The sequence below is a fragment of the Paramormyrops kingsleyae genome, chromosome 23 (genome assembly GCF_048594095.1).
Source record: "Paramormyrops kingsleyae isolate MSU_618 chromosome 23, PKINGS_0.4, whole genome shotgun sequence".
NCBI lineage: Eukaryota > Metazoa > Chordata > Actinopteri > Osteoglossiformes > Mormyridae > Paramormyrops > Paramormyrops kingsleyae.
Genome location: NC_132819.1, coordinates 18,069,929 through 18,095,431, shown reverse-complemented (window position 1 = coordinate 18,095,431; position 25,503 = coordinate 18,069,929). Strand labels below are relative to the sequence as shown.

The window sequence follows — 25,503 nt, the reverse complement described above, 5'->3', positions numbered from 1 at the left end:
TTGCTGATGTTGGGGTGGTCGTTAGGTTGTGGTCATCATCAATTATAGAAGTCTTGGAGATCGACCGGTTGGTGTAAGTCATCTGTGCATGTTATGCTTACATAAAACATGAAATCCATTCTGTGCTAAACCCCATTAGAGGATTTTTAAAGCCAAATTCCATGAATACAAAAAAGACTTTCAACCTGCCCAGGAACTACATTAGAAGTCGGTTAATTCATATGATCCCATCTTTGTGATTGGTTAGACCAGCACTACGGAGCCACATAGCCAATCACATGAGATCCACCCCGGTCGGCTGCAGTAAGACAGGACAAGACCAACACTTTGTAATTTGTAAAAAGTACTCAATTTATTCTCACATAAATACTTTAACAATGTCCTGTTACAAACTATACAGCTTATCTGTACATGTGGCATAGCTTCACGTAACAAAACGGAGGGAAAATTTGACATTGAGGTTTCAGCCACAATATTGTGAGGAAACGGCAAACATATCCAATCTATACAGTATTTACATCCAAATTAGAACTAATGTACAAATGAAAATATTACGACAGCACGTTAAACTACACTTCGATATTCCACAACTTTCTACAGCATACCCTCCATAACTGTCATGTAAACCAAGAGTGAATGCATATTTACACAAAATGTGTGGCAGTACCACGTACTATGGTAAACTAATGCATGGAAAAGGTCACAGCCCTGGATGCCCGCCTACCGTTTAAGGGCAGGACGTGACCCCCCCCCCCCATGTGCCCCCCACCCACCAACCCGGGTGGCAAACTCGGTGTAGCCGAGAGGGGGTTCATGTCGCCGACAGTCTACACAAAGGCACGGGTCCCTTTCGCTTTTAGAGAACAGACACCTAGAACTACAAGTGGGTCTATTCATATACATTTCCTGCTTCTTCAGTTCTCACAAGCAACCCTTTAAAATCTAGAGCGTTTTTTAAGGAATATTGCATAATTCATTTTTTTTGGAGTGCAAGCAGCCAGGGATAACATTCCTGTAACAGACACTTAGGTACTAATTCACTATACTTTGTGTTATACTCTACTACTAGTTAGTTATCCCACCTAGACTAAAAGGTTAAGATGTTGGAAAGATCAACTTGTTGATAGACATGCATAAATATTCTACTGGAAGAGGAATGAGAGATCTCAGGACTCATTGATGTGCTCTAAAATAATACAATCTTGCCCTCAGCTTCTTCTCCTACAGGCAATCTGACTTTTTCTGATACAGAACTAGATGGACTTCATAACCAGCTGAGGTAATTCAGCGTACATTCTACCAAATTAGGTACCTCTGGCATGTGACAAATTTGAGTACCTTTCTCTGCTCACCTGTGACATCTAGAAAGGACAGCATTTACAGTGAAAGATTTAAAAATCAACTTCTGTGTGTACGTGCGTGTTTGGGGGGGTTCATATAAAAAAAAAAAACTGAAAATATGGAGAATGGTTGGACTCTATATCCATATTGTGCCGGGATCTGGGAAGGTCTTCAACCAAAGCACTTGAACAGTCACTCAAGGAGGCTGGTTTGGATATCTGCCCATCATGGGGGGTAAATGGAAAAGCTTCAGTATGCCAGTGAGTTTGGGGGGATGGGGGAGGGGTAACAGTGCGATGGAATCTACCGGAACACATTGGTGATGCCACACTGCCAGTCGGCGGCTGGCTCCTGCACCACCTCAGCCAGATCCAGCCCGGACGCAGCCTCCTCCCCTGCCGTCTCCTGGGTCATGGACACGTCCTTGCTGCTCCCTGAAGAAGGTGGAGTGAAGCCCAGTTAGACCGTCCTACATGCAGCTCCACCACGCTACTCTCCGAGGACAGTCTCTCACGTTGCCTGTGCTTTTCTAAATAAGGAACAATGCAAAGAGAGATTGACCCAAAGCAGCACAGCTCGGGGGGGGGGGGGGGGGGTCCCCAAAAGGGGTGTGGAGATGTACGCCCCACCTAGGTGGCTGCCAGTGTGCGCTCTCTCTCCTAGGCACAATTAGAGACTGATGCTTACCTGGGGAGAACGGGGTCCATGGAGACACAACAGCTTTAATGCTGGGGAGGGACTGGCAGCGTTTACAGCAGCTCAGCTCTAGCCTTTACTCTCATGATCCCCCCCCCCACCCCCCCCCCAGGAATAAGGGCTCAAAAGGCTCTGCAGTAGATCCGTAGAAATCCAGCTAAATTGTAAAAGCATGACCACTTAAAGGTGAAGTCCCACAGCTTGGGAAGCACAAATGCATTTATACTGTAAATACAAGCTCACAGCACGGTCTGTGGGAGAGATCTAGGGAAAGGGTTTCTTTTAAAAATGGCTTTTTCCCCTGAAAACGTTTAACCAAACCTCTTGCACGCTTTTCCCGCAGAACTCTCTAATTTCACAGGAACACCACCTTCCCCTGACCTGTGCCTTGCACTGTGGACCTCACCACCCACCGTAGCTGTGTGAGCGCCTCATGTGCAGCTTCATGTTGCTCTTCTGCGTGAAGCTGATGCAGCACACCTCGCACTTGTAGGGCTTCTCTCCTGTGTGCTTCACCATGTGCACCTGCAGGGCGCTCTTCTGGTTGAAAGCTTTCTCACACTGCGGGCATTTGAAGGGCCGCTCTCCTGAACACACATGCAAAAATGGAGAAATGCAGCACATTCGATGCACTAACTCAGTCAATCAATCCATCCATCCCTCCCTCCCACCCAAGAGTGTTTCTCAATATGCGCACTTGACCAGTCTTGTATTCTACAGTAGCATCTATCTTTTATGTCATCTTCCATTGCCATAAGACCAGTTCCAATACTAATAACAGAAGTACAGAGGACTGTCAAAATCCCTGGATGTCATTCTTGCCCTGCCCCAGTTATCAAGGATACATTGGTTGCATCCTTGCCAAAATGATTCACTGCTCCCCAAGTTCATTCTTAGAAGGCAAGTTCATAAGACCGGACTTGCCAAGAACACATGTATGATCTTTATTGGTAGTGAGGAACATCCACAAACACGACAAAGCAAAGAGCACCCTGGAAGAGATGCCCTCTAAGTTCACCATGACATAGAAACATTCTTAATGTTTCTGTTGGAATGTCCACCCCCCCCCCCCCCATTAAAAATGTAATCGTGTGAATCTTTTGTGAATGAAGACCCCAGCTGTCCTGCCTTGCATAAGCACTTTAAGTAATTTGCCCAAATGGAAACGCTCACTAATTAACGCAGGGAGAATCTGTGTCTAACAGCTTTTTAAAGCGGACGTTTGCCACCCAGAATATATCAGTGTTGTGGCCACATACACCCAGCAGGGGACCAACGGTGTCAAAGGCAGAGGCCTGTGTCCTTTGCTATGGCACAATCATCGCTGTGTGGCTCTTAATGAACGATGAACTCATTTAGCAGAAATCATTATGGGAATGTGCCTATAACCTTTTTGGAGCTTACAGTGCACTAAAATACTAATTATCTCCTTCGAAATGAGATCCAAAGGTCACATGGCACCTTTGATGCAAATGAAATAACTGTTTACCGACTGCCATATAAAGCAGCCCGTATAAACAGTTACACACCATCAAATGCTGCCCTCTCCAATTCAAAACCTCACTGACAATTCAACAAAGATTCAAGTTTCTAGTTGGTCAATTCATTCTGTCAAACCTTATACATGAATGAAAATAATTCAGTACTGAAATGTAGTACAATTACTGCAGCTCATTTATTAATAGCAATCTGATTTTGTATTATTTGTTAATATTTGCTGAGCTGTTAAATGACAGTCTGATGGAAGGAGAATCATCCACGTTGCAGGCATGACAGACATTAAACTATTAAATTATCAATTAAGTTAAGTAAGAAAGACTGGATTCAGTGTTGCGAAAATTTCATAACATAACATGCAATAAAACAAACAAACGTTATACATAAATATGAACTATAAAACGTTAAGAAACACAACAAAGAGGTGGGACAAAGAGGACCAGTGGAGCATACGAGGCGGCACAGGACATGCGGCTGGGGTCCGGATGTGTGGCGGTGCTGGACTGCCAAGCTAATTGCCTTTCATTCAGCTGAAAGCCTTTCGTAGTGCTGCCTCTGCACTGTGGTTGGAGTTCTTTTCTGAACGCCCCGGCAGACGTCCTCCGGAAGGAGGCCCACGGTTCCCGCCCATGCCGGCTACTTGCAGGGCTGAGCCGCTATTCCTCAGCCGCTCTCGGCATTCCCATTACTTACAGTGAGGGTGCTGTTCTCTGGACTTAAGGCATCTCAGACTCAACCTGTGTTCATTACAAATAGCTGAAACGCGTTCATTCAGCAGCGCAGTGTCAGACACTGGTACCTGTATGCGTCCTGTTGTGTCTCTCCAGCTGGCTGGGCTTGGCAAAGGCCTTATCGCAGGTGGAGCACTTCAAGGTGCGCGGCCTCTGCGAGCTCAGCGAAGGCCCCTGCTGGTGGACTTGTTCATGCTCCTAGAGGCGAGATTACATCATGGTCCTTGATGGTGTGTACGTGTATCTGTACACAAGGCTGTATATATGATATCCATGTATTTGCAGGTAAATGAGTGCATGTTTCAAACAAAAGAGGAAGAACATGACCAGCAACAATGTGGATCGACATATATCACAAGAGTGAACACTGTGAAGACAGAAGACAGGAGACAGGAAACCTCATGCGTGTGCATCAGTGTAACTATAGATGCATGCATATGTGCGCATTAGTGTATCCGTAGCCACATGCATGTGCGCATTAGTGTATCCGTAGCCACATGCATGTGTGCGCATTAGTGTATCCGTAGCCACATGCATGTGTGCGCATTAGTGTATCCGTAGCCACATGCATGTGTGCGCATTAGTGTATCCGTAGCCTCATGCATGTGTGCGCATTAGTGTATCCGTAGCCACATGCATGTGTGCGCATTAGTGTATCCGTAGCCACATGCATGTGTGCGCATTAGTGTATCCGTAGCCACATGCATGTGTGCGCATTAGTGTATCCATAGGAACATGCATGTGTGCGCATTAGTGTATCCATAGGCACATGCATGTGTGCGCATTAGTGTATCCATAGGCACATGCATGTGTGCGCATTAGTGTATCCATAGGCACATGCATGTGTGCGCATTAGTGTATCCATAGGCACATGCATGTGTGCGCATTAGTGTATCCGTAGCCACATGCATGTGTGCGCATTAGTGTATCCATAGGCACATGCATGTGTGCACATTAGTGTATCCGTAGCCACATGCATGTGTGCGCATTAGTGTATCCGTAGCCACATGCATATGTGCGCATTAGTATATCCGTAGCCACATGCATATGTGCGCATTAGTATATCCGTAGGCACATGCATGTGTGTGCATTAGTGTATCTAAGTGCACGCGTATATCTATTATGTGTAGATACGTGTGCAGGTGTATGTGTGTGGCGTGCACATGCGGACAGCCACCTTGAGATGCGTGGCCCTCTTGAAAGCCTTGTTGCACACGCGGCACACGTGGCAGCGATCCTTGCCGTGAGCCTGCCTGCAGTGCCGCCGCAGCATGACGGCGCTCAGGAACACCTGGCTGCAGTAGAAACACGGCTGCAGGCCTTGCGACGCCTCCCCGGCGTGCTCCTTGGCTGCAGGCCGGCTCGCCTCGGGGATCTGCGGATGCGCGGCACGCATTTAGCCACGGGGCTGGGGGAATGACCGTAGTCCTTACCCTGAAGCCGACCGCGCCTGGCGCCGGGTGGCTCACCAGTATGACTTGATGGGTGGAGTTAGTGGGTTGCCCCGAGAGACCAGCGTCACTCAGAATGGCAGGGAACTGCTGCTCCTATGGAGATGGGGGATACGCGTCACTGGTGGGCACACAGAGCTCTCGAGTTCATACCCCAGCTTTCAGTGAGAAGTCACAGATTGCCCTTACCAGTCTGCAAACATAAAAAATCCCTGCTTGTTCTCAAGAATGAACTGAAGCCTTTTGAGTGTGAGAGAGCAGGCAGGGGGGGGCTCCTGACTCCAGAGAGACATGGTGGGAGCTGAAGCCCTCTCCCCCTTATACTCTAATCCTGTTAGGGGTGACCCCCCCTCCCACAGACCTGTGAGGCGATGTTGAGCGTGACGGCATCCAGGCCTCCTGACAGCATGCCCTGCGTGTCTGCCAGGGTAAAGGTCACGCTTCCGTCGCTCGCCACCCCCGACGACGACATCACCAGGCCCTGGGTGGACGCAGGCGTCTGCGACAGGGAGGTGCTGGGGGGCAGGCTGCTCTCTGAGAGGGGCGGGAGCGAGCAGAGGCGTTTCACTCAGCAGGGTCAGAAACATCACATGGTCACAGGCCTGTGTTTCCAGCGGGCAAGACGGCACCATTTTGGGCTCTGACCAGAAACCCACCTGGTTTAATGGAGCAGTGTGACACTGTGATTGGTTCTTTATAAACGTTTTTGCTTTTTTCACCTGTGATCCCGGTGCCTGCCGGGCTCTGAGGTAGAAGCTGCTCATTCCCTATGGCCAGAGTGGCGCCGGTGGCCTGGGCGTTCATAGAGGGTGTGAGTCTAATCCCGCCATTCAGCTCCGGGCCCCCAGCTGCACTGTGCTGTGGCATGAGGTCCTGACCTTTAAAACAGAAGGAGCAGCAGTGAAATTCTGCCCATAAAGCATCATTCAGTAAATCACTACTTAAGTTTGACAGAACTGCAAGCCATAAAAGCAGCGGTGTAAAAACAGTGAAATCGATTCCCATACAGTAGAGAAAAAAGCCAAATCGCAAAAGCTATATTGCTGAAATTGCCTCTAAAATACTCGTCAATGGTGCAATCATGAAGCAAAATGTGTTTAAGCCTGTCAATGTCACAATGCCCTGTGGACGGGCGGACATGTTTGTTTCCAATGCACGGATAAGAGGAGTGGGAGATTATGGCGGGGAAAACTAATTAGCAGAGAGCCAATCAGACCCCTGCCAACAGTGTGGGAGAGGAGGCCAGATGGGGATGTTTGAACGTGAGAGCAAATTAGCCTGCTTACCCGATATGGTGAGGGTGATCTCCTGGGGGTCGCCCGAGGTCTGGGCGGGGCCCGCGGCCGAGGTCTGGGCCAGTACCTGACTCAGACTGGAGTTGTTGATCGTCAGAGTAATCTCCTGTCCACCACCGCTGGCTGCCACCAGACCTGATGAGGTCATGACCTGTGACAGGTCGTGGGAGCCTGCAGGATTACATCGGCCACGTTAGCATGGCTACCATCAGAAGCTGAACTGTGATTTTAACATAGACATTACAGGTAGATGTAACCTGACTACTGCGGTAAATAGACCCAGTAACATAGGATGACTGGCTTAATCTTGGGGGGGGGGGGAAATTGTTGGATGAATATTTATTAAAAAAAAAAAAAACACAGAAAGTAGTAATATAAACAACATCAGGGACAAAGGGACTGTTGCCTTAAAAGAGGCCTGTCAGACAACTATGCTGGCTGGCTGAGAAATGAGGCTCCGCCCCATGCTGCCTTCAACCAATAAAATTAATCTTCCAGCAAGCTGCAGCTTCTTAACTGGACAAAGTATAAATGAGGCGGGGCCTTATTAAACAGACCTGTGTTCAGCACAGTCTGCAAAGCTCAATTTAGATTCCAAATGGGGGACCCACCACTGCCAGTGGCGGTGAGCACTGCGTCCTGCTCGGCCAGCCCCGCCATGCCCATGCCACCGGCTGCTGCCGACGGCTGCAGGGACAGGCTGGTCAGCGGATGGATCACCACGTTGGCGGGCACGGCGGAGTCGCCCGCCATGAGGTGAGCGCCGGAGATCTGGGCGATCCCCGCGTCGCCGGTCAGCTGGTGGGAGAGCGTCTGCTGCAGGATGCTGGAGTCAATCTGGATCCGGCGACAAACGCAGTGTTACCATGGCACGCCAACACCTGATATGACGTTCCACAGAGATGCTAACAGAGAGATCAGGGAGCGGGATCTGAGTAGTTATTTTTTTTCATCATCCATCATCAGAGGTTGAGAACACGGTTTATACTCCATCCCCTGAACATCTGAACAGCCTCCTGCTAATAGGCATGGTGATCTGGAGTCACCAGTAGGTCAAGCAAGATGATCACCTGCAGCGTGATGTTGTTGATGTTGCTGGTGTCGATGCCAGAGATCTGAACGTTGGGGCACACCAGATTGGTGGTGCTGAGCTGCAGGTGGATGCCCTCCAGTGTGGTCAGGCCGTCAGTCAGGGACACCGTCAGGTCACCGCCTATGTGTGGTCAACCAGCTGGAGCTCAGTAAGGGACTCGGAGAAGAAATGGCCGCTATCAAAACTGAATTACACTGATGAAATTCATAGGTAGTCAGCTATATTGCAATATATTGACTGAAATGTTCACTGCATGTGTTTGAATAAAGGACTCAGAAACCCTTTTTTACACGATCATTTCTCCAGGTTCATGTTACTGAAAAGTAATTCAATGAATAAAAGCTAATTCCATCTGTAAGACAACGCAATATTCCCCATAACGAAAACCATCTTCGCTTTCCTCAGCTTAAGACGCCCCCTCAGCCCTTAAAGAACTTTTCCAAATCCACTCCCCCCATTTCAGATAATACAGAAAAAAACACAATGAAAGCAATTCTTCACAAATGCCAAAAAGTGCCATCCTAGGAGCCGATATGGGGCTCATCCGGCACGGCGGATAGGGCCGAGATGCCGGGGCGTGAATGATCACGGCTCCAGTGTTCCTGCACGCTAAACAAACAACAGGAGACGGGCATAAATCTCCGGCTGGCGTCGGCCATCCCTCATCCAAGCAGGCAGGACTTATGAGGCAAACAGCTACAGCAAACACATAGGAAGGCATTTGTCAAGCAGCCTCCACCATGCCGATAAATCAGATCAAATCTTAATTTCAAGATTTTCACTTTACTTTCCGGATGTGGAATTAAATCAGGGGCAAGGAGGTTACCTCAGTGATCTTGCAAAGAGCATTAAAGTTGGACCGCAATATTTAACAGTTTTTGGTCTCCAGAACACAGGATTTTGGGACCCGGTGAAGAACATGCTACATGGATAAGACAGGGGTTTTCCATGGAGACTCACTGGACAGGGAGGCTGGCAGGATGGCCTGGCCCACGACACCTGGCTGAAGCAGGTTCTGCTCAAACGGGTTGCTCATCACGGGGTTGCCAGAGATGTAGACGGGATCCACCTCGGTGGCATCAGCAGGGCCGCTCTGCAGCATGCCCACAGAGGGCAGGGCCTCTGCCCGGGTCTGCCGATCACCAGGCTTCTTGCTCCGCTTGGCCTCCAAATTGGACTTGTAGTGGCTCTGGATGTGCGTCTTGCGGTGGCCTGAGGTCCGGAAACGCAGCTCGCAGATGGGGCACTTGAAGGGCTTTGAGCCCGTGTGCAGCCGCATGTGAACCTTCAGGCTGCCCTTGGTGGAGAAGGAGGTGTTGCACATGTGGCAGCTGAACAGCTTCTGGCCTGCAGGGGGCAGCAGAGGACCTGACTGGTCAATGCCTTAGGGCTGTTGGCAAGGCAACGTGCTTGTGGTACTAGCTTGGTATGCAGATACACTGACAACATTTGCACCAGCCTATGGATCTGAGAGAACATAGCACATTTCAGTGTTCGTTGCGGCCAATTACTGAAAGACATTATCAAATAAATCCCAGAAAGTGAAGGCTTATATCTGATAATGCGTCATTTACATAATCTCAAAAACGTACAGGATGGAAAGCTCTGCAAGGACGTGGAAGTCACCAAACAGAACTCAATTCCACGGAATGTTTATCTGACACCCTATGCACGTTCAAAGTCATTCACTTTTTAAAAAAATCACTTCAACAAACCGAGCATCTGTCACACGTCAAACTGCGCAGCCCCGACTGCAAGCGAGCAGGCAGTTGGCATGTCAGCCTACCTGAGTGCGTCTTGATGTGGCAGTCCAGCGTGGACTTGACCGTGAAGCTCTTTCCACACGCATCGCACTTGTAGGGCCTCTCTCCCGTGTGGATCCGTATGTGTCTGCCGGAGAACCGGGGACAAAGAGGCCCATTAACCACCTGAAGGGGCTCAATTCAATCAAAAGACAACCATCTGTATGGGGGGGGGTGGTTCATAAATGCTGAGCAGATGTTGTACCAGCATAGATTTGCAGGGATGCCCCAGACATCCCTATGCACTCAGCAGCCAATTTCTCATTCAACAAGATGAAAGACACCGTTTAATTCAGTAAATTAACGGAAAAGTTACGCGCAAAACCATTTTGACTAATACTGTACAGTACTGTGACAGGGGACAAAAGAAACAAAACACTTCTTCAGGTAATTAAAAAATCTGAAATCATTAGTGACACTTGTTAGAGGGTGAAAAGGTTGCTTATTATGTAGAATAATAAGTATTTAATGACTATCCTGAAATATTTTGCCTGGTAGAATTATATTTACATCTACAGACTTAGAAGATCAGAGGATCGCAGTAAAGGAACAATGAAGCGCTATTATTTACTGCCAATTTAAGGACTTCTGTTCTTTTTTCAATAAATGGTTATGCAAACAGCATGATCATGAGCTTCAGACCTTGGCCTGGAGGAGACACTCAAACCGAGGACATAAAGCGCAGGGTGACTGGGCTCCTTCGCCCCCGGGGGCGACGGGGTCCCTCCTCACCGCACGAGGTCGCTGGGCTTCCTGAAGCTCTTAGGGCAGAAGTTGCAGCGGTTGGCAAACTTGGGCTCGCTCTCCAGCTCGACGCTCTTGTCCTTCATCTCGCTGACGCGGTCTCGCTCGGCTGCCGACTGCACCAGCACCTTCTCGGACACGGACGCGTCCTCGCTGGGCTCGTTGCGGGCCAGCTCCGCCGCCTGCTCCTCCGTGAAGGTGATGATGTCGGTACGGTTGCGCTTGTGCGGTGGCGCCTCTCCGCCGTCCTCTTCCTCACCGTTCTCGTCTAGCGCTGCGTGGGAAAGGCGAGTGAGTAACACAAGGAAGGAAGGGCGGCTACTTACTGAGGAAAATGTTAGAAAATCTTCAGGGGGCGCTAAACAGTAGGAAGGCCGACACTAATGCAATGTGATGTGAAATTCACAAGGGGGCGTGCTGGTTAAGGACAACATTTGATATAAAGGCCAGATGAGAATAATTTGATAAAACTAAGATGAACTGAATACAAGCTACCATCAACGTGTCCAGCATCATTCAGTAAGGAAATGTAGTTGCTGTCATAATTAGTTCGCCGAACTAAAAGAACCTCAGCTATTTCTGCTAACAGACCCAAACAGGAAGTTGGATGAATCAGTGATTTGTGAAGTCACCAGTAACTTGGACGCCTGCTCATCCCTGCTTGTTATGGTAAGTGGACAGTACTAATGATTTTTGAAATCTGAAGTGCTTATGTGCCTTAGTGGCAAATCATCATAAAAAGGTCAGTTTGTTTTTATTCTTATTTAGTATGTTGCGAGGCAAAGGGGTGGGCAAGAACCACAAACAACAACACAGAGATACAGTGACTGTGCCGGAGCTGCTGGATGACAGCAATTGGGAGCCGGGTAATTCAGCAATGTCCCGGTGGTTGTGGGTTTGAATCTCATGGTCGGCAGAGTACTCATAACCCCACTGGGCCCTTGAACAAGGCCCTTCAGCCCAAAAACTGCTCCAGAGACATAGTCGCTATACCTGCTCTGCCCCCATTAAAAGTGGCTTTGGACAAAATCGTTGGTGTAATAATGGAGAGATCCAGAAAGTCTGGGTGACATCTTCATAAATAGTGCAGGTAAATCGTGTGACACATGGAGGTACCTCTAGCTGGTGCTATGTGGTCTTTCTTCATGTGCTTCTTGATGAGCTGGTTGGTGCGGAAGGTCTCCGAGCAAATGGAGCATTTGTACGGCCTCATGTTGAGGTGCATGATCATGTGGCGGTTGAGGCTGCCGTTGGTGGTGAAGGACGCGTCGCACACGCTGCACCTGAAGGCTTTCACACCTGGAGGGTAAGACATGGAACACCGTCGAGATCCCCACATTCGCGCGTGATGGCCAAGGTCACCCTGCGGAGACGAGCTCCGGGCCTCACCGGTGTGCGTGTTCAGGTGGGACTTCAGCACGCCTGCTGACACAAAATTCCGGCCACACAGATGGCACCTGTAGGGCTTCTCGCCCGTGTGTGAGCGGACGTGCTGCTTGAGGTGGCTCGACTTCTTGAAGCCCTTGTTGCAGAAGGAACACCTACAGTAGGGCCAAGGGTCAGCCATTATTACTAGATACACAACTGTCTCCCTGGACAACAATGAACAGAGAATCAGATGCATCACAGCATGTAACTCCACACAAGAAACATACACACCCAGGAACAGTTTTGCTTGCTCCCTGGGATAGATTTGCTTTCTTTCCCCCTAAAAATAATACTCCACAAATACTGTAGGTATCATAAAAATTAATCTGGTGAGAAAATAACATTCCCAGCCACCCAGGAAACAGCAGTTTGTCCAGACAGATAAGTCAGGATAATGACTGCAGCACCGTAAACAAAGGCATGGTCCAGTGGACCGGGACACAGCATACTATATCTCACAACGCCCACTTTCATGGCTGTCAACAAGGATAGCCTTGGGCAGTATGAAGGTATTACGGTATACCCCGGGACGTAGAAATCCCAAAGGAATTCATTTTAACAGTCAAAAATTCAGATGCTTCTTTTTCTATTAAACTGATACGGAGATGCTCTCCTGAGGCGATGTGTTGCAGTGCAGAGCACATGCCACCAGAGGTCAGTTACCTGGTAAAAAACAATGATAAAGGTGAGCCACTTCATTTAATTTTCATTCTACATTGAGAATATTCGTGAACATTGTGCATGTGAATAAAGTTATCAGGAACACAGAAGTCGCAACATTTTTTTTACTGGTGAAAAATACAATTTTAAAATTATATGAATTTATTACAGCAGGGAAGTAAGCTAGCAGAAGAATAATTTGGTAGAAAGAAGTAGAAAAGAAATAATTTGCTTGTGTTGCGCACAGAACAAATATGTAATATAATTCGCAGCGATCGTGCACAAGTTTTTACATTCAAGTGTTTACATTCATGCTACTGTTAGAATATCATTTAAATACATTTTCCATACAACCCAGGGGGTTGGTTATGTGGTATGCTCTGCAAAATAGTGGTGTCGGTAACGAAGGGTGTCGTTTTTAACTCTAAAACAAGGAGCGGTCTCCACGTTTCCCTAATGCTCAACTTCCACACTGATGAGCTCGTCTCAGCTCCTGTATTCCTCCCTATACCCTCCTGGAGGAGGTCACACGATTGCCATGTCTAAGCTTCTGTATTCCTCCCTATATCCTCCTGGAGGAGGTCACATGATTGCCATGTCTCAGCTCCTGTATTCCTCCCTATATCCTCCTGGAGGAGGTCACATGATTGCCATGTCTAAGCTTCTGTATCCTCCCTATATCCTCCTGGAGGAGGTCACATGATTGCCATGTCTCAGCTCCTGTATTTCTCCCTATATCCTCCTGGAGGAGGTCACATGATTGCCATGTCTCAGCTTCTGTATTCCTCCCTATATCCTCCTGGAGGAGGCCACACGATTGCCATGTCTCAGCTCCTGTATTCCTCCCTATACCCTCCTGGAGGAGGTCACATGATTGCCATGTCTCAGCTCCTGTATTCCTCCCTATATCCTCCTGGAGGAGGTCACACGATTGCCATGTCTCAGCTCCTGTATTCCTCCCTATATCCTCCTGGAGGAGGTCACACGATTGCCATGTCTCAGCTCCTGTATTCCTCCCTATATCCTCCTGGAGGTGGTCACACGATTGCCATGTCTCAGCTCCTGTATTCCTCCCTATATCCTCCTGGAGGAGGTCACACGATTGCCATGTCTCAGCTTCTGTGTTCCTCCCTATATCCCTCCTCATCACCTACAGAAGGCAGCTATATGACATGAAGGCTGTGGCATGACTCCTAAAGCCCTTCCCGCACGCTGACCTGTAGACCCTCCGGCTGTCGTCATCGCTGTCCTCCTGGAAGTCCTGGGCGGGCATCTGGAGGTCGTTCTGAGGTGGATCCTGCAGCAGACGGCTCGTCTGTTGAAATAAAAGGAGGGAAGCAATAAACCCCATGCAAGTGCACCTGCTACACAGGCTCACAACCTGCTAGGACTGTGCACTGTGTGTGCTAATAGGCTATAGGGGTCAGATGAAGATGATGGGGGGCCACCACCTCAGTGCTGGGCACGTGCAGCAGGTTCTGGGAGTGGTAGCTGGAGGACAGGGCCTGAGACTCCAGGGTGCTGGAGTCCTGTAGCTGCTGCACGGTGGGGAACTGGGGCTGCTGGGAAAAGCCGTCTGCCATGGGGAAGCCTGTAGTCACACGAGAAGGAAACGTCACTCAATCCACACACTGCATGCCTCTCTCAGGAATGTTATAATACGTCATCCGGTCCGTAAGGGAGCCATTTTCCCAAGTTCTTGAGTTAGATTGTATGCATTGTAAAGTGTCCTTGAGTGTGAGAAAGGCACTATATAAAAATATGGTTCCCACACACTGCTTGCTGTGCGCTCAGAATCACGCGGACACGTTGCATGTAGAGCAATTATTAATATCGATATATGTGACTATTACGTAGGATCTAACAGGGGCTAAAGAAGAGACTCTCTCAGAAGCTCTCTCTCCACAAAAGGGAACAAGCCTGGATCCACACTACTGAGCAGCAGGGAGACACGGGAGCCCAGGTGAGAAGCACCAATCGATGTCAGAAGGTGAGCCTTCCTGAAGTGCCAGGGCCGTTACCTTGTGTCAGCGTCTGCTGGTCGAAGGCTTGCTGAGGCAGGCTCTGCATCTCAAACTGGCCGATGTTCTGAGGCAGAGCATGCTGGGACGTCACCAGTGTGTCTGGGAACATTGGAATAGGAGGTGTGGGGGGTGGGGCCGGGGGGGGCTTGGTTAAATACAGAAAGCAGCAACAAAGTTAACACCTTATTATGCCTCTGCCTGAGACAAGGGGCCTCGCGAGTTAAAGTAATTAGCTAAGCATTTCCAAGACACTCAATCTGCATTTAACTTCCAGGAACGGAAGGTCATTCAGGTTCACACAGGTGGCTGCAATCATTATCTGTAGCTGCAGATTCTTTTTACAAAGTTTGAAACTCAAAAAACAGCCATGACCATAAACACAGAGGTGACCCATCCATCCATAACCAAAACCACAAAATCCATCTTTTACAGGAAAATTTATCGTCCGATTATCTCCATGACAGATACCATTTGGATGATGTGCTGTGCTGTCCCAGTTATTCAGCACAACAGAGAAACACAAACACGCACATATATACACACACATACACAGATATATAATTTGAATGTCTATCTGCTTGTAAAGGGCAGTGGACCAGTGCAGTGTGACTGTGGCGTCATTCTCTTTCCCCTAATCAGGCAGCATCAATAAGGCACCCGGCTGGCTGCTTATCCCAGCTGCACTCTCGGCCTTTGAAGGCATTTTCAAAGCACGGGCCACATGGTGAAGAGTTCTCTTCAGAGCTACCATGAAGCTAAGAGACGAGGCTACCGTTTAATCTCAGCTGGGCCTCTGCCACCCATTTCTCCGTGAAGTACCCTCTCCTTTAAGCCGAGCTTGGGGGGCGCGTCCATATATTTATGACCTTTACTGCCAAGGTTGTCAGTTGCTCAAACACCAACTAAACCCTTGCGAGACTGACTCTACAGAAGACAGAAGATGTTCTTAAAGTGCCGTTAAGAGTGTCTCTGCAAAAACACACACTGTCCGTATTCAGCTTCTAAAACGGATTAAGTCGTTTAAATCAGGGCGCATTAGTAGCTCGTTGGGAAGACTGACCTGGGAAATATGCAGCGAAATGCAATCACATATATCAGCAAATGCACCGTTCAAGCTGAGCCAACGCCTCCACAAAATAACACCATTCATATAAATTAACCAATTAAATCTTCACAGTGACTGAGCCACCCTTCCACTCCAAAGAAACCTGTTTAAGGCTTTTTTCTTCCCCACTGGGGGCCCAGATACTAGCTGTACAACTGATCAACCCAGCGACCATGCGGTCAGTGGACGCGCTTCCATTAAATCGTGCCCTCATGCCGTTCCCAGGAGTCAGAGGGATGCTCTTGCCGGTAAGTGCTCTGGCTCATGATGTGCCATGTTCCGTCTTATTCCGGGCCCCTTTTCAGAGAAGATTCACTCACACTGCACAGCAGCTGGTCACGATCCTCTCAGCTTAAAAGGCTGCCTTTTAAGTGAAATCTCCGCGAGGACAGACTGGCCCGACTCACCTTCGTCCTGTCCCAGCGGGGGTTCGGCCAGCTGCTCCTGCAGCACCTCCTGCTGGGAGGCACCCACCACCTGCGCTTGGGGCAGCCCCAGCATGCCTTGCTGGTCGCCACCCACGGCCGGCGACTGCTGCAGAGCGTCCGCCTCTATCTCCACCTGTATGGTAGCGCCGTCTCCCACGCCGGCCATGGAGGTGTCGAGGGAGGGTTCGCCAGACGCCTCCTGCCCCTGCTGTTGCAGTTGCTGGGCGAGCTCGTACCTAGCAGAAGTGAAGGGGGGGGGTGGGCTCTCATTCACTCATCTCAACAGTCAATGGGGCTTTAAAACAACTAAAGAAAAAATATGTCTGCTGATCTGTCTTCCCTCATTTAATCCTCACGGTTGCCAACCTTGGATCTGTCAGGGTCTTAATGTGAGGAGGTAGGGCTGACCAGGTGGGATACGAGCATATGGAAACCCCGCCCACAAGCCTGGGCTCACCTGTGCGTCTTCATGTGCTTCCGGCAGTTGGAGGAGGACTTGAAGGTCTTCTGGCAGTAGGGGCACATGTAGGGCCGCACGTCGCTGTGCGTGGTCATGTGGCGCCGGAGGCTGCCGCTGGTGGTGAAGGTGCTGTCACACATGAGGCACTTGTAGGCCTTGAGGCCAGAGTGCGTGCGGATGTGCGACTTCAGGACGCCTGACGAGGCAAAGCCCTTGCTGCACTGGATACACTTGTACGGTCGTTCGCCCGTGTGGGACCTGCAGACAGAAAGGCACGACTTTTACGAGTGAGCTGGGAGAAAGGCTCCTGGTTTCTGACATCGACTGATACCTCTGCCAGGTTTAACGCACATACTGTACTAAGAATAAGAGCAGGGCTGAAATCCCAGAAACAGTAGGAACTGCCTTTCAGGGCATAGCGCTCCAAAATTAGGGATGAATACTATCGATCACTGAGCTGTCTTGATTTTTATAAATATTTTCAATGGTAAAAAATTCAAGTAAATTAAGTTTGAAGTCAGCACAGTAGGAAACACATGAGAAAAAATACTTTGACTCTTTCAGACTCTTTGAGGACTAAAAAACTAAGACTCAAACACGTGACAAGAATGAAGGGCAGGAGAGCATTTAACCCTCTGGGTCTCCCCACTCTGGCCCACCTCACGTGCTGCTTCAGGTGACTGGACTTCTTGTACGCCCTATTGCAGTAGGGGCATTTATAAGGTCTGTCGCTGACCATGACATCCAGGTACTGCTGTATGGACAGGCTGTTGCGGGGATTCTGGTTTTGCACAAGACCTGCATCAAGACAGAAAGACATCAGCTGATGTACGGTGGACCCAAAGCCTTCAGCACCAAGGTCTTGTAAGGTTACCCTGTTCAGGTCCCAACCAGCAGGGGGCCCCGCTGGAGTGCTTAAATCAGGGGTGGGCAATCTTATCTTTTAGGGGCCTGTATGTATGCAGCTGTTCAAACCCAGATGTGAGGACTCTTCAGCCAATCATTCCTCTAATTAGTAATCTACTTAAGGTGTTGCAGCGAAAACCCTCATATTCATTTATAGATATGGGAGAGCCTCATTGGATAACTGTTTGAGCAATAATAATAATAATTAATTATTATTGTTATTATTAGTAGTAGTAGTATTATGATAGCGGAGTGGCTAAGTGCAGCGAGCAGCCTTGCGTCCGTCCACTAGGGGGCGGCATACCCAGGTCTGTGATGAGGATGGGCTCCTGCAGTGGGATGTCCGTCAGAGGCAGGCTGCTCTTCACCACCCGCACCCTCTGTGCCTTGCGTGCGTAGCGCTGCTTCTTCTGCTGCGCGGTCTTGAAGTGGGACGCCATGTGGGTCTTTCTGTGCCCCGACGTGCGGAAGATCTTCTCGCAGTGCGGGCACGGGAACGGCCGCACGCCTGTGGGAGTGGACGACAACACTGGGTCGTGCAGAGCAAAGGGAAGGGACGGCGAGGCTGCAACACGGCTGCAAAAACGATTAATCGCTTAACAACTGCACATCTGGATAGAGAAATGCGGCCTCTGCATTACTCTGACCTCGCAGCTCTATTTGCATGGTCCATGCTGACGCCTTCCCAACATCTCAACACAGAACTTACAGTAACAATTATTATATGGTAATACTGGGCTGATGCTAATGTTCTCTATTGAGAACCTTGGATGAGGACTTAATTTGCTTCGGTGTTTTTGCATTACTGGTATAAGGACAAAGGCTAATTACATTCAGTTTAGTCATTACTGCGTAATTATCCAAACGGATACCAGGAAATAAGCACCCAAGATCTCTGCTGAAAGTTTATCGTTAATTCCACAGTAAGAGTTACTCTTACGTAACTGAACAATAAAGAATAAGCAAGCATTATTCAATCAGACAAACAATATTGGAGTAACCTTAACCTTAACTTAACCTGATCCTCTCCAGTGAAATATCCATCAGTATAAAAATAAACGCTGTTGCTATGCATAGAAACCATGCACTGGGATATGTGACAATGTAACAGGAAAATGACAAATTCAGAACAACACTGATGGCAGCGGGCGGGGGAGGGGGTTTAGCGCACACACATTACCTCATTAGTAGACCACAACTGTCAAAGTCAGGATCGAAAAGCAGGCAGTGAGGAACAGTGACAGTGATTACATACTTAGATAATGAACAAAATGGAGAATATAACAAGTAAGCTTTTACAAAGACAGATATCTCGTGTGCATTTGCACTACTGACGAGAACAACAGGATGTTTACATCAGCGATCAGACTTGAGTGCTGACAGTCTGTGACTGGATTTCCAAGCTTTATTCCCTAAAGACGGGTTAAGCCAGGCTAATCCGAGTAAACACCCAGTGCAATGAGTAACCAAACATGCATTTAAACAGGCCTGAAGCGGCAGCCACTGGACATGGATGGACGCTGGCCTCACTGATACAGGAGCGCCATCTCTGCCCTGTCAGTTACATTTTGCCAGGACACCACACTGTTACACGGTGCTATGATCCGTGCCATCACCTTCACTGTTAACGTGCTCATTTGCATAACTGGAGTTCTGCATTTATAAAAGGACAGAAGAGCTACCTTTATCCCTGATGATTTCTGTTAGGCTGAGTTTTTGTACAACCTCTGCCTGCCTGGTACGGTGGTCTTTGGGTCTCCCCACCAGCTCTATGATGAGACGCTGACAGATACTGATTGAGCACCACTATCCTCCCGAAATTATACAGCATGTCCCTTTAAACCAAAATGCCTGAAGGACTGCAGCCATCAATCAATACTGATATAAAGCCAGAGCAATCAAACGTTATTGTATTAATATTAGTGTGTTAACTGCCTTTTCTACACGTGTCCAGGGATCAAAATTTCAACAGCAATTTCAACAGCTTGTCTGACAGGAAAATGAACAAACTGCTTCACTGCTTTCTGCAAATGACCATGAGCCTAGGCAGACAGTTTGGGGCTCTGCGCAGTATTCAGAGAGATGGCTCTGGGCTCTACATAGTGCTCAGGCAGACAGCTCAGGGCTCTGCGCAGTGCTCAGGCAGACAGCTCAGGGCTCTGCGCAGTGCTCAGGCAGACAGCACAGGGCTCTGCGCAGTGCTCAGGCAGACAGCTCAGGGCTCTGCGCAGTGCTCAGGCAGACAGCTCAGGGCTCTGCGCAGTGCTCAGGCAGACAGCTCAGGGCTCTGCGCAGTGCTCAGGCAGACAGCACAGGGCTCTGCGCAGTGCTCAGGCAGACAGCTCAGGGCTCTGCGCAGTGCTCAGGCAGACAGCTCAGGGCTCTGCGCAGTGCTCAGGCAGACAGCTCAGGGCGCTGCGCAGTGCTCAGGCAGACAGCACAGGGCTCTGCGCAGTGCTGAGGCAGACTGCTCAGGGCTCTGCGCAGTGCTGAGGCAGACAGCACAGGGCTCTGCGCAGTGCTCAGGCAAACAGCACAGGGCTCTGCGCAGTGCTCAGGCAGATGGTTCGGGGCTTGGCGCAGTGCTCAGGCAGACCACATAACCACATAACAGGGAAGCAGCAGCTGATGATTCAGAACTGTGAAGATTCACAGAAAAAGTTCTATTTGCCAGATAAGACCAAAACCATTTAAGTGCAGTGCCACCAATGCCCATTAGGTGATGTAATCGCGATATCAAAATGTTGTGGTCGACTGTATCAAAGGCAGCAGTTTAGTCAAGCAAAACCAGAACAACGTGGTTACCAGAATCACACGCAAGGAGAATGTCATTACAGACCCTTCATAATGCAGATTCTGTACTATGAAGGGTTTTAAAGACCGACTGAAAAATCTCTGTAATGCTGTTCTCATCCAGAAAAGATTTTAGTTGACAAAATATAATTTTCTCTAAATCTTTAGAAAGAAAAGGCAGCTTGGCAATAGGCCTATAGCAAGCCAACACAGTATAGTCAAGGCCAGGTTTCTTAAGCAGTGGCTGCACTACTGCATGTTTAAAATTGGCAGGAACCACAGCAGATGACAGACTGCCGTGAATAATGGCCAGAACACACTGCCCTATGCTAGGCCAAATTTCTTTAAACAATCGAGGAGGGACAGGATCACGAGGGGAACCTGAGGGCTTCATATGGGCAACCACATCCTCTGGAAGTGAAAGAGTCACAGACGCAAACCGAGTAAAAACAGCAGAGCAAGGGACAGGGACAGAAGGGTCAGAGTCAAAGAGGATAGGAGCCCTGGTGGTAGCAACCTTTTCAATAAAAAAAGCACAGAAAATGATTGTTCTGCGCAGAGCTCACACTGCGAGGATTATGCCTGGCCAGTTCTCCCCTGGGCGCGGATGATTTAAATCACTCATGGCCGTAAACGGAGAGTGTGAACATGCACGTGTCCTGGCAGGCCGCCCGCGGTTCACGCCTCTTTACTCCCTTTCCAGGACAGGCCTCAGATTATCGTCATGATAACAAAGATAATGAATGGATGGGTGGGTGGTTTGTGGATAAAAGGATATAACTGTCATTAAGGGTTTTGGACAAGCTCCCAGCTGAAGCACCACTGCAGTAACACTGAACAACAGCTGTGTCCTATTCGGTGCAGAGTTTACACATCCAGCCATCTATTCATCCATCCATCCATCCATCTTCCATAAACATTTACACTCATTGTGATCCTGGAGACTATGCTTATATAACAGTGTTGGGTAATGCCTTGAATCCTCCAAACACTTAGTGTGACTATCAGGTGGTATATGGGAACCTCCAGTGATCTGTAAGCCCTGTGTGGGACATGAACTGTATTGGTCCTGGAGTTGATAAAGTCACCTTCCCAGGAAAGATGATAGGGCCATCTCCCCATTGACGTGACCATCTCCCCATTGACGTGACCATTACATCTGCCTGTCTCCTTTGTCAGGCAGCATTTCCATATAAAACTTCTGAAAAACACTGATGCAACCTTCATGAAATCTTGGGAAAGAGGGTGCAAAAATAGGCGTGCGTCAGAAATGAGAACGTACTCACTAGCCCGGCTCTCCCGCGCATCCTCCTAGCTCAGTACTGATGTATATCCAGCACTTTTCACCCGAGACTCCACTCATCACACAAACTACAGGTTTTCAGTTTAGTCCCACCATTCCAATAAATGCATGCTGTCAATCCATGAAGAAATGGGCCACACATTTCCTGGCTAGATCGAAACATTCTCTTCTTGAACCTGAAGATGTGGGGAAATCTGACAGGTGACAGGCCTAAGCAACTACCCGCTCTCCCAGTCCTGCTTGTCAATCCCAGGGCCCAGGAGCCCCGATGAAGCCACACCCCAAAGCTCACCCGTATGCAGCCGCATGTGGACCTTCATGCTGCCCGAGGTGGAGAAGCACTTCATGCAGCACTGGCAGGTGAAGGCCTTGATGCCCGTGTGGGTCTTCATGTGGGCCGTCAGCGTGCTCTTGACAGCGAAGGCGCGGAAGCACTGCTTGCACTTGAAGGGCTTCTCGTGTGTGTGGATGCGGATGTGGCGCACCAGGTCGCTGGGCTTCTTGAACTCCTTGGGACAGTAGGGGCACACGTGCCAGCGGATGCCGTTCTCCTCACGGATGGAGCCTGTGAGGAGGAGGGGACAGCAGTCGACCCAGATCGGATCCCAGCAACAGGCCGAGACGCCAGGCACCCGCAATGTGTAAATAACACAGATGTCAGACATGATGGGATTTTCCAACCACCCCTCAGCGCCCCCTCTCACCTGGCATTTGCACGTGCTTCTTGTAGATGCTCTTCCTCCCTTTCCGATTGGTCTTGTCCGGCCCGGAGCCCTTGCCCGAATCTGGCGGGCCAGTTGAGGGCCCAGCGGTGGCACTCTCAGAGCCCTGGCTCTGGGTGGCCCGCGACACAGCGCCGTTCTGGGTGTGCGACTGCACCGGAATGGCGCTCAGGCCGCTGTTCTCCAGGGCTTGCTGCAAATGACCACATCAACCTGCCTGTTTAGCCGCAGGGAACATGCTGGTGCATCAAGACAGCGATCTTTGAACATCACTGATTCCACCTAGTAGCTTCAGCCACCATTAGGACTGATATTACCATTTGGGGGGGGGGGGGGTCTGACCATGTGGACCACATAAACAAAATTAGCTGTGGGAAAATTGAAGTTCAAAATATATATTTTATCCATATAGAGAGCCATGTTGTTTTGTACAACTGCTCTCATGAACCCAGATCAGATGGCATTATTACGAGGTGTAGGGGCACCTGCAGGATGTCCTGGTTGAGAGCGGCGTCCATGGGCAGCGGCTGTCGTGTACACTGGGCCTGAGGACCGTCCCCGGCCACCGGCTCCGACAGGTCCAGCAGCTGCTGGATCACGTCTGTCACCCTCTCGGATCCTGGGGGAACCTGGACTGACTCCACTGGCTCCTGGTGCAAGAGCATTGGGTGGGACGACAAAGGTCAGCAGATGGGAAGTTTCATTTCCTGGTACAACCCTGAGCTTCTCAGATTCTCAGAAAAACGATGAAGCTGCACTGGCTTCCTACAGTGGGCGCCTTTCTACAGTCTCTTGGAGGACCACAATTACAGAGGTTCCACCATGATAGTCTGCTGCAATTACATCTGCGGCCACAAGCGAAGGGGAGGGCGCCGCGCACGGCCTGGGTTTGACCTGGGGTTGAGCTGGGCCCTCCATGATGGACATGTGCATCTTGCTGGTGTGAGCATGGAGGCTGCCGAGTCTCTTGAAGACGCAGCTGCAGTCGAGGCAGGGATACACCGGTACTCCTTTGGACTAGACACAGGAAGGCAGTGCTGAGGATTAGTACATCATCCATACAGGACATACTTTAAACCTACAAAATACCCATCCATCATCCAAAAGCTTATCCAGGGTTTTATGGAGCCTGAAGCATATCCCAGAAAACGGACATTCGGGGTGGGATGCAAACCAGAGTAGCCAGAGGAAGCTCACATGGGGAGGGTGGGATCGGAGTGCCCTTTTATGGAGGTGTGAGGGGACGCTGCTACCCACAGAGTCACCGTGCCATCCCAAGACCAAGCGGACAAATCCAATCATAAATTAACTGTAAACACGCCCCTTCCTTTCCATAAAAGAGCCACTTCAAAACGCACGCAAGTGAATCATCTGAAGGGCCTGGCGCTCCTGTGTGCGTCACTCTCAGAGGGAATGCGGGACGGCTGCTAAACGGCGGCCCGTCTGCTATGCAGTGCGTGAGCCTATGCGAGGGCTGCCTGAGAGGGCATGCCTTCCGGCAGGACACTCAGCAAGCAAACAACATGCTTTTATATTCATAATATCACTTAATTATCTCCTCTAAAGCTAATATTTGTACTTACGCAATATGAGCAGCTAAAAAACAATACAATGCCGTTATAAAAGCAGTATTAGTAGTAGTAATAATAGTATTAGCAACGACAATACCGAGAATCCTACTAGTGCAACAGCACAATAGTATTTTAACGTTATTCTTTTTGCTGCTGTGCAGTAGTATTAAACCGTTATTATTATTATTATTATTATTAATAATATTTTATGGGTGGGTGTCCATACCCAGAGAATCTCTAATGCTCACGTTTATGTTAAAGTATATCAGTGACACCCCATGTTAAAACCCAACAACCCAGCACTGTGTCGATGACAGGAAACACTGCACTCAAGGAGCCCCCATGAAAACATCAAGCCCTCCAGCCAGTGTGCGTGCCTATCAAGCTGCTTTGGGACAGGTTTGGGCACAAATTTCTCTCAGGACCTTCGAGGTGCACTGGCCAGGATCTGCTGGCTCCCAGTCCCACGAAGATGATCACTCGCTACCGGTGATGTGAGTCACATGACTGCCAGGAGTCACATGACTGCCAGGAGCTGTGAATGGCCCCCGGCTGGCAGCCCTGGACACTCTGTACATCTGCTTAACACAGAGCGGATGATCAGGGAGCCCGTTTAAAGCACCACCGCGGCCATAAAAAGAGCTTGCTTTCATTTCCTCCTGCAATGTCTCAGATGCTTTATACAGAAAACACTTTCAGACAGCCCTATACTGTGAGGCTGTATTACATCTCAAAGCCTCTGTCACAGCTCATATTAGCGGACCTTAAGTGCTCATGCAGGAAGTGCCTGGTGAAGATCTAAACAGTCCATCAAGGGGGATATTAGACTGCCACCCCTGGACAGGTAAACAGGAAACTTCATTGACACAGTGAAAGCAGCAGCTGTTTTTTCATTGAAACCAGTTCTTGAAGGTCCTTTTAGATACTAGAGGCGGGAATCAGCAATGACCTCCCAATGTAATATTATCACGATACCTAGGTGCCGATTCTATATGTATTGCGATTCTATGAATATCTCGATTCGATACTACGTTTTTTTTTACCATTTTTTTCTTTTTTAGAGTTGTAAAACCTTGAACCATGTAAAAAGATAAACTTGAGTCATACCACTAAAGCTTTATTCAATGGCTTCTACTACACACGATGCTGCACTGCCTGTTAATGCGGGATTAGTTTAGAGCATGCCCCCTGCAGGATTATAGAGGAACTGCAATGTTTCTACACCTCGAATCAAAACATATAAATTATAAAGTAATAAAAAATCAATTTTGGAGTCAGTGTGGCGATATATGAATCACCGCACAAAGGAATTGGGACACATAACTGAATCGATTTTCCCCCTCATCTCTATCAGATATGTAGTAATAGTTTAAAACCTCGTTCAAGAACGTTCCTCTACAGACAGGCATGCTGCTATTACAAATGTTGGATATCATAAATGCACCGAAGCTCC

The 25,503-nt window shown here is 48.9% G+C and overlaps 1 protein-coding gene across 4 annotated transcripts in view; it reads right to left on the bottom strand.

Annotated features, from left to right (window-relative positions):
* Nucleotides 1–754: 754 nt before the first annotated feature.
* The window catches only part of LOC111852247 (zinc finger protein 236), a 30,665-nt gene continuing 5,916 nt past the window's right edge, over nucleotides 755–25,503 (bottom strand). For 3 of the 4 annotated variants that reach the window (XM_072705455.1, XM_072705457.1, XM_072705458.1), the window contains exons 7-33: nucleotides 23,374–23,496; nucleotides 22,965–23,129; nucleotides 22,462–22,672; nucleotides 22,050–22,322; nucleotides 17,966–18,169; nucleotides 17,415–17,553; nucleotides 16,753–17,013; nucleotides 16,275–16,531; nucleotides 14,760–14,861; nucleotides 14,190–14,329; nucleotides 13,956–14,053; nucleotides 12,040–12,191; nucleotides 11,767–11,949; nucleotides 10,639–10,924; nucleotides 9,891–9,994; nucleotides 9,065–9,451; nucleotides 8,082–8,224; nucleotides 7,623–7,848; nucleotides 7,003–7,182; nucleotides 6,436–6,594; nucleotides 6,078–6,250; nucleotides 5,735–5,812; nucleotides 5,443–5,640; nucleotides 4,334–4,463; nucleotides 2,451–2,624; nucleotides 1,649–1,775; nucleotides 755–1,559 (exon numbers count right to left, since the gene is read on the bottom strand). In XM_072705455.1, the coding sequence (XP_072561556.1) occupies nucleotides 1,538–1,559; nucleotides 1,649–1,775; nucleotides 2,451–2,624; nucleotides 4,334–4,463; nucleotides 5,443–5,640; nucleotides 5,735–5,812; nucleotides 6,078–6,250; nucleotides 6,436–6,594; nucleotides 7,003–7,182; nucleotides 7,623–7,848; nucleotides 8,082–8,224; nucleotides 9,065–9,451; nucleotides 9,891–9,994; nucleotides 10,639–10,924; nucleotides 11,767–11,949; nucleotides 12,040–12,191; nucleotides 13,956–14,053; nucleotides 14,190–14,329; nucleotides 14,760–14,861; nucleotides 16,275–16,531; nucleotides 16,753–17,013; nucleotides 17,415–17,553; nucleotides 17,966–18,169; nucleotides 22,050–22,322; nucleotides 22,462–22,672; nucleotides 22,965–23,129; nucleotides 23,374–23,496 (4,695 nt within the window). In that variant the 3' untranslated portion in view covers nucleotides 755–1,537. Of the gene's footprint in view, nucleotides 1,560–1,648; nucleotides 1,776–2,450; nucleotides 2,625–4,333; nucleotides 4,464–5,442; nucleotides 5,641–5,698; nucleotides 5,813–6,077; nucleotides 6,251–6,435; nucleotides 6,595–7,002; nucleotides 7,183–7,622; nucleotides 7,849–8,081; nucleotides 8,225–9,064; nucleotides 9,452–9,890; nucleotides 9,995–10,638; nucleotides 10,925–11,766; nucleotides 11,950–12,039; nucleotides 12,192–13,955; nucleotides 14,054–14,189; nucleotides 14,330–14,759; nucleotides 14,862–16,274; nucleotides 16,532–16,752; nucleotides 17,014–17,414; nucleotides 17,554–17,965; nucleotides 18,170–22,049; nucleotides 22,323–22,461; nucleotides 22,673–22,964; nucleotides 23,130–23,373; nucleotides 23,497–25,503 lie in introns of all 4 variants that reach the window. The other variant, XM_072705456.1, reaches the window with a different exon arrangement.